The 12,781-nt window shown below is 45.5% G+C and overlaps 1 protein-coding gene across 1 annotated transcript in view; it reads left to right on the top strand.

Moving 5' to 3' along the window:
* Positions 1 to 12,781, top strand: part of CFAP45 (cilia and flagella associated protein 45) — a gene marked incomplete at its 5' end in the record, with an annotated part of 40,907 nt that overhangs the window by 27,813 nt on the left and 313 nt on the right. The window contains 5 exons of the mRNA XM_079928022.1: positions 129 to 258; positions 3,964 to 4,110; positions 6,575 to 6,688; positions 7,282 to 7,475; positions 12,366 to 12,590. Coding sequence (XP_079784148.1) covers positions 129 to 258; positions 3,964 to 4,110; positions 6,575 to 6,688; positions 7,282 to 7,475; positions 12,366 to 12,590 — 810 coding nt within the window. The remainder of the gene's footprint in view (positions 1 to 128; positions 259 to 3,963; positions 4,111 to 6,574; positions 6,689 to 7,281; positions 7,476 to 12,365; positions 12,591 to 12,781) is intronic.

Genomic DNA, 12,781 nt, shown 5'->3' with positions numbered 1-12,781 from the left:
ATGTTTAGGGGGCACTTGTCACATTGTTCCTACGATGCCTCCCATCTTGGGGGTTATTTGGGTGGAGGTTAGAACAGAGAGACACAGACCCTTGGTTTCTAAGACACCGTGGCACTGTTTCTTCCCAGAGGAAGACGGCACATTGTGGAACAGATGGAAAAGAAGCAGGAGGAGCGATCGCTGCTTGCCGAGCAGCAGCAACAGGATAAGGAGCAGATACGGGCGTATATGGAGCAGCTCCAAGAGGAGGATCTAAGGGTAACAGGGCTGCACAGATAATGCCAAGTTCCACCGGCAACAGCAAAAAAGCCCTCCAACACTGGGGTTTGAGTGTGTGGGCTGACGTGCCGTCAGGCACACGCTCATTTCACATCATCGTCACCATCAACTTTTTATTGCCTTATGGAACATTTGTTTGGCTGTGGAGTCATGCTGGGGGAGGAGCAGTGATTTGGATACCGTCCCTGCCTTACTGGGACTTGGTGTCCAGGACTGACATATCCGTGTGAATGGACACATGAAGGAAAGATACGGCTACATGCTTTGCACAAATAAACATAGGGATGTTTTATTGTCTTCCCTCAATTACCTAGGGATATTATAGACTTTGTAGGTGAACAATAGCAGTGTCTTAGTTCTAGACTCGCTGCTGTTGCCTCATCCAAAGTACATTGCATCCCAGTGTCATTAATTGTGTTGAGGACTCAAACCCTTTGTTCCTGTTAGCCTCAATAAAATTAGTAAGCATATCGTTGCAAAAGTAATGATGACACATCTGTTCAGACCAGGAAGATGTAAACAAATCTTCTTTTATTGGCTTCATCTGATCTGTTGCAGTATACAAAGGCCCCTGGCATAGTGAGGTACATGGCAAGCATTTGGGGCATTTATTCTTTTTTCCCCTCAATTTTTCACTTAAAAAAAATTTTATACACACAGACAAGTTGAAAGAACTGTACCACACCCATCAATGCTTCACCTAGATTTAGTGGTTGTTAATCTGCCTGAGTTGCTTGTCTCTTTTAGATGTATATACGTATTTTGATAGTTAAACTGTTTGAAAGTAAGTTGCCAACGTCTTGACACTTTGCTGCTGAATGCTTCAGCCTGTATCTCTGAAGAAAGACATTTGCTTACAAGTCAACAACACCATTATCAACAAAATTAGAATCCAATGATTCTATAATATCATTTCATATTTACTCTACACTCAAATTTACTCAGTTGTTACAAAAATATATTTTCTTTCGTCCAAACCAGGATTCAATCAAGGTTCACACATTGCATTCACTAAGTCTTTTAAGTCTATTTTGATCTAGAAGAGTTCCCTCACTCATTCATTCATTCATTCATTTTCATAGCACTGATACCTTGAAGCATCCAGGACATTTGACTTGAAGAATGTCCCACATTCTGATTTGTCTGATTGTTTCCTCATGGTACCATTTAACTTGTGGAGCACATATTCTTTTATTGTTCTCCTCCTTCCCCATGTTTATGGGTGATTGAGTTGTCATCTCCCAGTGAATTTGATGGTGAGGAGCAACAGGGGGCCCTGAAGGATCTCATGGGGGGCCTTATAATTATGAGGGCTTCTCAAGCACTTGCCGTATGAGGGTCTGTGTGAGGGCTGGGAGGCTGATAACCAGATGGTCAGGGAAGATGAGGGGCAGGCAGCCTTGTGAACTGCATGAGAAGGGGAGCAACAGGGCCATGAAGACAGACAAGACCTGGCCAAGCTCCTGGCTCAGGAGAGAGAGGGAAAGGGACAGGAAGGACAGGTCTGGGATAGATATGCAGGAAACTGGAAAATCCAAATTGACTGTGGGGAATGGGCATTGGTGGGTTCATTGAGAAAGTTCCAGGTGTCACTGAGTCAACACAATTACTCCGGTGTTAGGTCATTGTCCTTTTCCCATCCTTCTAGGCACTCCCTAAGTCTCCAGGAAGTATCATTGGGCAGAGGTAGAAACCTCTGCCTCCCCAGCCTAGAACTGCATCATCTCCCAGTGATGCAAGGGCAGCTTTCCCCACCTTGCTAGCAAGATGGAGAGAATGAAGGGAGTTTTCTGGGGTTGCTTCACGATGGCTTCAAAGATGAGAAACGGGGGAAGTCCTTTGGTTTCTTGGAAATGAAATGAACCCACAAAAACAACAAACCAAAAAGTAAATAAATAGGCAAAGAAGTAAGTAAATATATGATTATATGTATGTCATAGATCAGAAGTCAGCAGCTTTTCTAGCTTTGAGGGTCAGTGGGATTAAATACTGCCTGGGGTACCAATGGCACGTGTAAAACTGATGGGGAGAAGGTAGGAAGGAAAGGAAGAAAGGAAAAAGGGGAAAAAAGAGTGTGGGAGTTGGAGTGTCAGGAGGGGAACTGTGGCGTGAGCAAGGAGGCAGGTGCTTGGTGGGTGAGGGGATGCTGGCGGCCGTGACTCAGGCACCACGTGGACCTGGGGGGAGGCACACAGCACTGTGCTGGTCTGGTTCAGGAGGCTTCCTGGAGGAAAGAGCCCTGAACTGGGCAGTGAGCCAAGCTGGGGGAGGGTCAGCAGTGTTGCCTGGGATGCGTCAGGGCAGAAGCTGGGCTGAGGAGGAACTGGGAGGCCAGGTAGCGGTTAGTCTTTGAAGAAATGGAAGGAGCGGGAAGCAGTGTGGGAGGTGGGGTGAGTGGATGGGTAGGAGAGTTTGAAGCAAGGAGTCCAAGTTCGAGATGGTAGGGAGGCCACTGCCCAAGGTCCCAGTGCCCCTCCACATTGGGACCTGAGGGTGTGCTTAGAAGTGGTCTGATCACTGGGAGCTTTCAAAGGCTCAGGCTCATTCCTTAGAAGGGATCTTGTCACTCAGGGCGACTGGGACTCTGATGTCCATCACTCATTGTTTTTCTCGCTGAGGTTTTTTCTCTATCTCACTTGCCACTCACCTTGGCCCCCTCTTCCCTGCCTCATTATTGAGTATTTGCTGTTTCCCTCTCAGTATTGGGAAAGAGAAGAAGTGTTACACATGGTCCCTGTCCTCTGGCTGGGACAGAAGGAACACACAGGAAGCGAATGGGATCCTCACGGCAACGTATGATTAAGTCCGAGGAGGTGTGGCACCATCTTAAGTGCAAAGGGAATTCAGAAATGCAGAGAGAATGAAAACTTGGGGCAATCAAGTAAGAGCTCCAGAGAAGATTGGAACTTTAGTTTGGACAGACCAGGTTCCAAAATTCTGGCTCTGGAGTTCATTAGCTGTACGGCCCTGGGCAAGTCGCTTAAACTCTGAGCCTCAGTTTTTCCACCTGTACAAGAAAGATAACAAGGACTACCTTTCAGGGTTTTTGGGGTACATTTAGGTGCTAGAGGTAGGTTATATAAAGTGTCTTATGAATAAAAAGTACTCAATTAGTGCGATACTCTATTTTTTTTTTAACATCTTTATTGGGGTATAATTGCTTTACAATGGTGTGTTAGTTTCTGCCCCATAACAAAGTGAATCAGTTATACATATACATATGTTCCCATATCTCTTCCCTCTTGCGTCTCCCTCCCTCCCAAATACTCTATTTTATCTATTTTAATCATCACTATTGAACAGAGGCCAAAAGTTTGGGTTTGAATAGGGGAAGGAAATTGAAGGCAGGAGGAAAGCATAATGAACAAAGGATAGGATTTTGCCTGACATTGGGGAGACACTGAGTAGAATTTTAAGAGCCTCCACTTCCTGAGAGTCCATAGAGATCCACAGTGTCAGGGGCTGCCGCAAAGTCAAGGTGAATGAAGACTGCAAAGGGCCATTTGGCTGGAAGAGGTCATTGATGACCCTTGAAAGAACAGCTTTAATCAAGGGCAGTAACTGGAGTTAGACTTCAGAGTGTGCATCTCTCTCCCTGCCTCCATCTGTGTCTCTCCGTCCCAAGAGGCCAGTATCTTTTGATCTTTCCCCTTCTACTCTGATGCTCTCTCCCTTCGGTGGCAGGACTTGGAACGAAGACACCAGCAAAAGCTGCAGATGCAGGCTGAGATCAAACGCATCAATGACGAAAACCAGAGGCAGAAAGCAGAGCTGCTGGCTCAGGAGAAGCTGGCAGACCAGATGGTGATGGAATTTACCAAGAAGAAGATGGTAGGGACCTGCTTACCGATGCCTGGGACTTCTGAGCAGGCATGGGGTGTCTGTCTCAGGGATATGCAGGCATGAGAACTAAGCTAACGCAACAGAAGATAGTTATGTCGTCATCCTAAAATTCATGTCCTTAGTTCAAGGGCCTGGCTTCTTTCTCTCTTCAACTTGGCCAGTCCCCTTGTTCATTACCAGAGAGTAGCCTGGAAAGGACACCCCAATTAGGGTATTATTGTCCTTGTTAACACCTTTGATTAGAAGTTGGGGTGAGGGTCAGGTGCAGGCAGGGAAGAAAATTAAAACTATTGGTGAAAGTAAAGTTTTCGTGGATTCCTCATGACCTGGATAATTATATCTTCAGTAATCAATCATGGGTCAGCTGCCCCATAAACTTCTTGTGAAAATTCCTGTATTGGGCATCCATCCTATACTGGATGCTAGGCTCAGAAAATAGAGCCTTCAACCACCACCCCCTGTAGTACTTATAAGAACAAATGCACCACGGAACAGGGAGCAATACCCTCGAACAGTTATAGGGAGATGCAGCTCATGAATGTCTGGACTCATTCTGGGGCAAGAATGAGTAATGTCATGGTTGGGGTCTGTGAGGAATGGAGGGCAAAAGAAAGCTTTTAGGCACGGTTTGGATGGAGTGAGCATGGATTTCTGTAAGAAGAGAAGGAAAGACTTGAGGTGGCAGGAAAGTTATTCAACTCCTCATGCGTGAGTCCTGCCTTCCCTACTAGCTTTGAGGTTCCATGATGATACCATACTTCTCTATGGTAGGGATTCTTAATTATGGCCAGGGGGAGGGTGTGGGTGCAATTGGAAAAGGCATATTTGATATACCTCTATACTCCAAATGCAAACGAGAGAAAATGAAGCTCAGCAAAGCTCATTTATTGGCTGTGGCTTCCTTACTGGATGCCAGGGATATGCAGGCAACAGAGTGAGAACGCGAGACTGGGGACACGGGGATTCCAGCATAACAGCGATCACACAACTACCATTAATCAAGCACTTAGTCTGTACACAGGCTCTGTGCTAAGGGCTTTGTGTGTTGTCTTATCTAGTCGTTACAACCACCTTGTGAAGCTAGTCGTTGACTGATTGAAAAGATCCTGAATGCTTCAATGTGTGTCCGGTATCAGACAGGCTGAATGTACCTAGAGTAATGCTATGTACAACGTATGGAACTCAGCAACTGTTTCCCTGAATGGGCGAAGGTGGCGATCATAAGCCAATCACGTGTAGGAATTGGTGAACAGTTTCACTGGCTGCAGCAGAGAGTCTCTGGTGGTTGTGATGGGAAATGAGGTAGCGAGATGATGGAGAGCTGAGAACGGTTGTTGGGAATGCCTTGGACCTTGAGCAGAGCTGCAAGTGTGGAACGATGAGGAATTGCCATTGATTTCTGAGCGGGAGAAGAATAGGTCTTGTCTTCGTACATGAAAATGTCATTGGCAGGAGAACCTGGGAGAGGCAGGAAACTGGCAAAGGGATCGGGCACTTGGGCATGCCCACAGCCCACCAGAAGAATCCAAGTGTATCACAAGCCCTTCCCTGACCTCACAGTGGTCTCTGTTCTTACAGCCGGGGCTGCCGCTTTAGAGCTAAAGGCAGAGATTGGTGGTGGAAGCCTCCAGAGTTCCCTGCCCTGGTATCTAGGGCAACGTGGAGCAGAGAGACCAGCTTGACACATAGCCAGCTGTGCACAGCTCACAAGCTGACAACTCATTGGGTGCACAGAAGTGTAGAAAGGTGGAACGAGGCTAAGGAACATTCTTTATGGAATGATCACATTTCCACCCAACCTAAGCCATTATTAGTCTTATGACTAACCAAGAATCATAGTTGGGAAGCTGTGTACGGAAAGCTTTTAGGGATATGTCTGCTTTTTCAGAGAAGTGGCAAAGGGAGCTAATTTTGATAGTTCATTCCTTAGGTATCTGCTAACCCCTGGGGGGCCGCACATCGCACGGTTGGCCATTTGCCCAAAAGGACTAATGAGATAACTTCCACCTCCTGTACTTTACAAGACAGGCAGGAAGCCACAGTTGTTATTTCTAGAAACTTGGCCCAGCAGCCTTGCAACTTGGAAATTGTGCAGTAGCAGAGAGAGCATGAAGGCTGGGCTCACCTGCATTTGAATCTGTTTGGTAGTTTACTAGCTGTGCCATCTTAGACAGGACCCTTGAATTCTATGAACATCAGTTTCTTTATAATATCAATCTAATGAGATGTTGTGAGGACCATCTGGGATATTACAGGAGAAGGCATTTTGTAAGCAACGAAGCATCTTACAAATGCTGATTAGTTTCATGTCAATGCATTGCTAGTCATTTTGCCCTACCTTAAAAGGAGTCAGGAAGGGGTAGAGGGGATATTGAATAGACAAGGGTCTCAGTTTCTCTCTGCAAGCCTGGGGCAATGGGAGCCATGCTGTGACGCCTTTTCTTCCTGGCAGGCTCGAGAAGCAGAGTTTGAGGCTGAGCAGGAGAGAATCCGCAGGGAGAAAGAGAAGGAGATCGCCCGCCTGAGGGCAATGCAGGAGAAGGCCCAGGATTACCAGGCAGAGCAGGTACCTATTCAGTCTCAGCTTCTCTCGGCCTCTCCCATCCCCTTAACTGTTCCTCTGACAGCCTGTAGAATGGTCTCAAGGGTGAGGGTATAGAAGAGAGGATGAAAGTTATCTCGACTTCAGTAGCTGGAGGACGGAGAGATGGGCCTGCTTCCAAGCCCACGGCAAGCAAGGATCGAGAAGTGTATTACGTGCTTAAGGTCCAAGAGAAAGACTTTGGCTGCCACATAAAGAACTTTCAACCTTAACTAACCACTGAAATGTGTCACCAGAGGAAACTGTGCCATCTCCATCATTAGCAGTCATTAAAGTTAGAAGCGATCGCAGGACAGCCGGGAGGTGTTTCAGGTATAGGGAGAGAACTGGAATGTGCTGGGGGTGGGGGAAGGACAAGATGACCCCTCAGGGTATCTTCTGACCTGAAAGTTCTATGACAGGATTCCCTTTATTCTTTCCTAGCATAACCCTGCTGCTAGAGAAATTCGGGGGGCTTCTCAAAGCAAGCTGGGGCAGAGTCCGAAGTAGGTGTCTTCGTAAAGGGACCTGAGGTTACTCTGCATCCTCACTGGTCTCCCCCCCCTCTCCTTTCCCAGGATGCCTTGCGGGCCAAACGCAACCAGGAGGTTGCCGACAGAGAGTGGCGCAGAAAGGAAAAGGAAAACGCACAGAAGAAGATGGAAACTGAGGCCAGACTGCGGAAAAGTCGGCAAGAACAGGTGGCTTTCAAGGAGCACGCTCTGGCCGTTCAGGTGCAACGGGACCGGGATGAGTTCGAGAGGATTCTTCGGTAAGAGGAGCTGGGAACCTCAGCTTCCCTTCCTGGTACTGTGGCAGGGATGGTCCGTACTGGGTGGAGAGGCAGTTTCTGGCATGTCCACGGACAGATGTGCATCCACCTTGACCAGGTTGGTGGGGTCATTCTAACTAGATGGATAATTGAAATATTTCAAAGACACTTGAGGCAAGAATTTTATTAAAGAATTGGAAAATAGCACCTACCTGGAAGTGATTAAGGAATTGGTTGTTATAGGGATTATTTCCCCGGGAGCATTAAAAGTGTAAATAAAGGTATAAATCTGGTCTCTTCTGCCCTCCCCACCTCCATGTCCCTCGACAAGTTTGGGCTGAAACTGCAGCAGGGGAGGTTGAAGAGAGAGGGAGAGAAGAACTCACACACTCAGGGTTGCAAGTCATCAGAGCAGGGCTTTGAGGGAGGTCTTTTGACAGATATGTACTAAGCACGTAAAGTCAAGGCTCTGTGTTGGATGCTATGGGAGATATTAGAGATGAATAAAGCACCATTCTTGCCCATTCATCTAAGAAGGATGTTAGAGACTCGTATTTGGATGGGCTTCACCTGTATTTCTCCATCTTTCTGGCCTTGTCAGCTCTTTATCCTTTTATTTTTGTTCTCTATGTTGGCTTAGTTATAATTCCAACACAGAAGTGGAAGTTAAGTGTTCACATCTCTCACTGTCTGTCTCCCTTCTCCTACCCCAAAGCAGTGAGCAGTCTCAGTAGTTCCACTTTCTACCAGTTAGATCTTCCACCACCAGACCTGGCCCCTGGGACGTTCTACTGGCTCTAAGTGTTCTGGCCTAACTGGGAAAGACTCTCTTCTTGCTCTGGTCCAGACTCTATAACATCAAAAAAATTTTTAAAGGAAACAAACAAGGGAATTCCCTGGCTGTCCAGTGGTTAGGACTCGGCACTTTCACTGCCAGGCCCACTTTCGATCCCTGGTTGGGGAACTAAGATCCCGCATGCTGTGCAGTGTAGCCATTAAAAAATAATAAAATTTAAAAAATAATAATAAAATAGGAAATAAAACAAACAAAATTTTAATTAGGGTGGAAGGCTACAAAAATTACAGAAGTTATGCTCAGATAAGTAGAGATTGAGTGATGCAGCCTATCTTTCTTTTTTTTTTTATACAGCAAGTTCTTATTAGTTATCCATTTTATACATATTAGTGTATATATGTCAATCCCAATCTCCCTATTCATCACACCACCACCCCACCCCTCTGCCACTTTCCCCCCTTGGTGTCTGTACGTTTGTTCTCTACGTCTGTGTCTCAATTTCTGCCCTGCAAATCAGTTCATCTGTACCATTTTTCTAGGTTCCACATATATAAATTAATATACAATACTTGTTTTTCTCTTTCGGACTTACTTCACTCTGTGTGACAGTCTCTAGATCTATCCATGTCTCTACAAATGACCCAAGTTCGTTCCTTTTTCTGGCTGAGTAATATTCCATTGTATATATGTACCACATCTTCTTTATCCATTCATCTGTTGATGGACATTTAGGTTGCTTCCATGACCTGGCTATTGTAAATAGTGCTGCAATGAACATTGTGTCTTTTTGAATTATGGTTTTCTCTGGGTGTATGCCCAGTAGTGGGATCGCTAGGTCATATGGTAATTCTATTTTTAGTTATTTAAGGAACCTCCATACTGTTCTCCATAGTGGCTGTATCAATTTACATTCCCACCAACAGGGCAAGAGGGTTCCCTTTTCTCCACACCCTCTCCAGCATTTGTTGTTTGTAGATTTTCTGATGATGCCCATTCTAACTGGTGTGAGGTGATACCTCACTGTAGTTTTGATTTGCATTTCTCTAATAATTAGTGATGTTGAGCAGCTTTTCACGTGCCTCTCCGCCATCTGTATGTCTTCTTTGGAGAAATGTCTGTTTAGGTCTTCTGCCCATTTTTGGATTGGGTTTTTTTTTTTTTTAATATTGAGCTGCATGAACTGTTTATATATTTTGGAGATTAATCCTTTGTCCGTTGATTTGTTTGCAGATATTTTCTCCCGTTCTGAGGGTTGTCTTTTCGTCTTGTTTGTAGTTTCCATTGCTGTGCAAAAACTTTTAAGTTTCATTATGTCCCACTTGTTTATTTTCGTTTTTATTTCCATTACTCTAGGAGGTGGATCAAAAAAGATCTTGCTGTGATTTATGTCAAAAAGTGTTCTTCCTATGTTTTCCTCTAAGAGTTTTATAGTGTCCAGTCTTACATTTAGGTCTCTAATCCATTTTGAGTTTATTTTTGTGTGTGGTATTAGGGAGTGTTCTAATTTCATTCTTTTACATGTAGCTGTCCAGTTTTCCCAGCACCACTTACTGAAGAGACTGTCTTTTCTCCATTGTATATCCTTGCCTCCTTTGTCATAGATTAGTTGACCATAGGTGTGCAGGTTTATCTCTGGGCTTTCCATCCTGTTCCATTGATCTGTATTTCTGTTTTTGTGTCAGTACCACATTGTCTTGATTACTGTAGCTTTGTAGTATAGTCTGAAGTCAGGGAGTCTGATTCCTCCAGCTGTGTTTTTTTCCCTCAAGACCACTTTGGCTATTCGGGGTCTTTTGTGTCTCTGTACAAATTTTAAGATTTTTTTGTTCTAGTTCTGTAAAAAATGCCATTGGTAATTTGATAGGGATTGCATCAAATCTGTAGATTGCTTTGGGTAGTATAGTCATTTTCACAATATTGATTCTTCCAATACAAGAACATGGTATATCTCTCCATCTGTCTGTAACATCTTTAATTTCTTTCATCAGTGTCTTATAGTTTTCTGCATACAGGTCTTTTGTTTCCTTAGGTAGGCTTATTCCTAGATATTTTATTCTTTTTGTTGCAATGGTAAATGGGAGTGTTTTCTTAATTTCTCTTTCAGATTTTTCATCATTAGTGTATAGGAATGCAAGAGATTTCTGTGCATTAATTTTGTATCCTGCAACTTTACCAAATTCATTCATTAGCTCTAGTAGTTTTCTAGTGGCGTCTTTAGGATTCTCTATGTATAGTATCATGTCGTCTGCAAACAGTGACAGTTTTACTTCTTCTTTTCCAATTTGAATTCCTTTTATTTCTTTTTCTTCTCTGATTGCCATGGCTAGGACTTCCAAAACTATGTTGAATAACAGTGGTGATAGTGGGCAACCTTGTCTTGTTCCTGACCTTAGAGGAAATGGTTTCAGTTTTTCACCATTGAGAACGATGTTGCCAGCCCTAGCTTTAAGTTCAATTTCACCTTTTTCTAGGTTAGCATCTGGACCTAGGGTCTCCAGGGCCATGTGACCACCACAGTGGGCATCTCCAAGTGCTAGGAGCATCTCTTCCATGGCCAGAATTCCAACTTTTCCTACTTCAAGAGCATGGCCTCCTCTATGGCCTATATATGGACTTCCTGCTTCTGGACAGAGGGATGCCTTTAACTGTCAGCCTGTTGACTAAGCAGAAATAGCTGACCTTCCCTACCCAATGGTTCTTAGAAATGCCTGGAAGCTTTCAAAGAGTACTGGTGCCCAGGAGCCAACTCCAGAGATTCTCATTTAACTGGTCTGGGGTGAGGCCCAGGCCTCAGTAGTTTTGAAAGCCCCAAGATGATTGTAATGCAGCCAGCCTCCAGGATCCCTGCCCCAGCCCTGTGAAATTACCAGGCCCTTCCCCGTTTAGATTTCCAATTGCCTGCCACCCCAGGGGCTCTCTCATGACACATACAGTTTCCCCATTTCCACCCTGTTTCACAGAATGTGAAACAATAAAAAACTGTTCTCTATATAGGAAAATAATGGCAAGGCAAGGAGGAGAATCTTTCTGCTTTCATAGATGTGTCCGAGCAGTGGGAATTTGGTGTATAAGTACCGAGGGGCAAGGAAGTCAGCAGTTTTCTTCTGATAAACCTGGAAGGTGTAGAATTTTAGGAGGTGTCTACATGGTGTAAAAGAGCTGCTGAGCACCGAGAGGACATGCCATGCATGGTGGAGCTTGGAAGATAGCTAGAGGGAAATGAGTCTGTGAAGTGGTGCTTTTGGTTGGGGTATGAGTGACCCCAGCTGAGACGTCCTGGCCTAAGGTGATTTTAAATTTAGCTTTTGTTTTTGATTACATTGAGGAAGAAAGAAGGAGTTAGCTCAGGATGGCCTATGACTGCATTTCCTCTGAGATGTGAATACATTTCATTTGAGTTTTTTTTCTGGGAACATCTGGCCTACATTAGCCGTTTTCCTTCTGATGTCAGGGTTCGTGAAGTTTTCTTGTGGAAGAGGCTCCTGAGAGTAGTAAGAAAAATCAGAGATAACAGGCTAAGTTCCTTCTTCTTCCAGTAACTAAGAACCAGCATTGCAGAGTTTACAACTTCTTTGAACCTCCTAAACATCCTCTTTGTTGGTTTTGTTAATGTCATTATTATTGTTAGTGGAAAGGAAGGAAGAGAGAGAGAAAGAAAGCTATCTCAGAACAAGCTGGAGAGGAGTTAGGCATCGTTATAGGAGAGAAGAGTGGGAACAATAGCTTCCAGTGGGTGACATCCTGGCTGTAGGGCCAGCTACAAACTTTGCAGGGCTCAGTGAAAAATGAGAATGTGGAGCCCTTTGTTCAACAATTAAGAATTTCAGAACAGTGACAGCAGAGCCTTAGCTCCGGGCCCAAGCGTTGGGCCCTTCTAGACATGCCCGTGGCATAGAGTCACACGCCATGAACCCGGGCCTGGCTGGGATCAGCCTTTGGGGCTGATCTCTGAGCCACAGAAGAGAAGGGCCTGAGTGTGGAGGGCCTTGGTCTCTGCAGCGTGTCCTAGGAGGAGCCTACCCAGCAGCTGCCCCAAAGACTTCCCTGGGCTGGGACAGCTCAGCCTAGCCCATTCGACCGTGTCCCTCCTCTAGGGCTCAGAGAGAGCAGATTGAAAAGCAGCAGCTGGAGGAGGAGAAAAAGGCCAGGGGGCGCTTACAGTATGCCAATGAGCTCCAGCGCCAGGTGCGGGAGAACCAGCAGAAGCAGCTGCAGGACCGGATCGCCACCTTCGAGGAAGGCCGGCGCCTCAAAGAGGAGGCCCAGAAGTGGCGTGAGCGCATTGAAGGCATCAAGAAGAAAAAGATAGAGGAGCTGAGGTGTGCCGGCATCGCTTCCTGCCCAGCTCCTCTCCTCTTCCCCAGGGATTAAGGGAATGAAGGGATGGTGACAGGGGTGTGGAGAGGGCCTGACTCCAGGACCACATGGGCTGTGGCCCTCTGAAGGGGGCTCCTGGAGAAAGTTCTGGGATGGGGTCTTCCTGGCTCTCTGGGAACTCCTTGGCAGGATG

Source organism: Stenella coeruleoalba (genome assembly GCF_951394435.1).
Source record: "Stenella coeruleoalba genome assembly, chromosome: 1".
NCBI classification, from domain to species: domain Eukaryota; kingdom Metazoa; phylum Chordata; class Mammalia; order Artiodactyla; family Delphinidae; genus Stenella; species Stenella coeruleoalba.
Note: the sequence above shows the minus strand (reverse complement) of the source record. Positions and strands in the feature narration are given on the sequence as shown.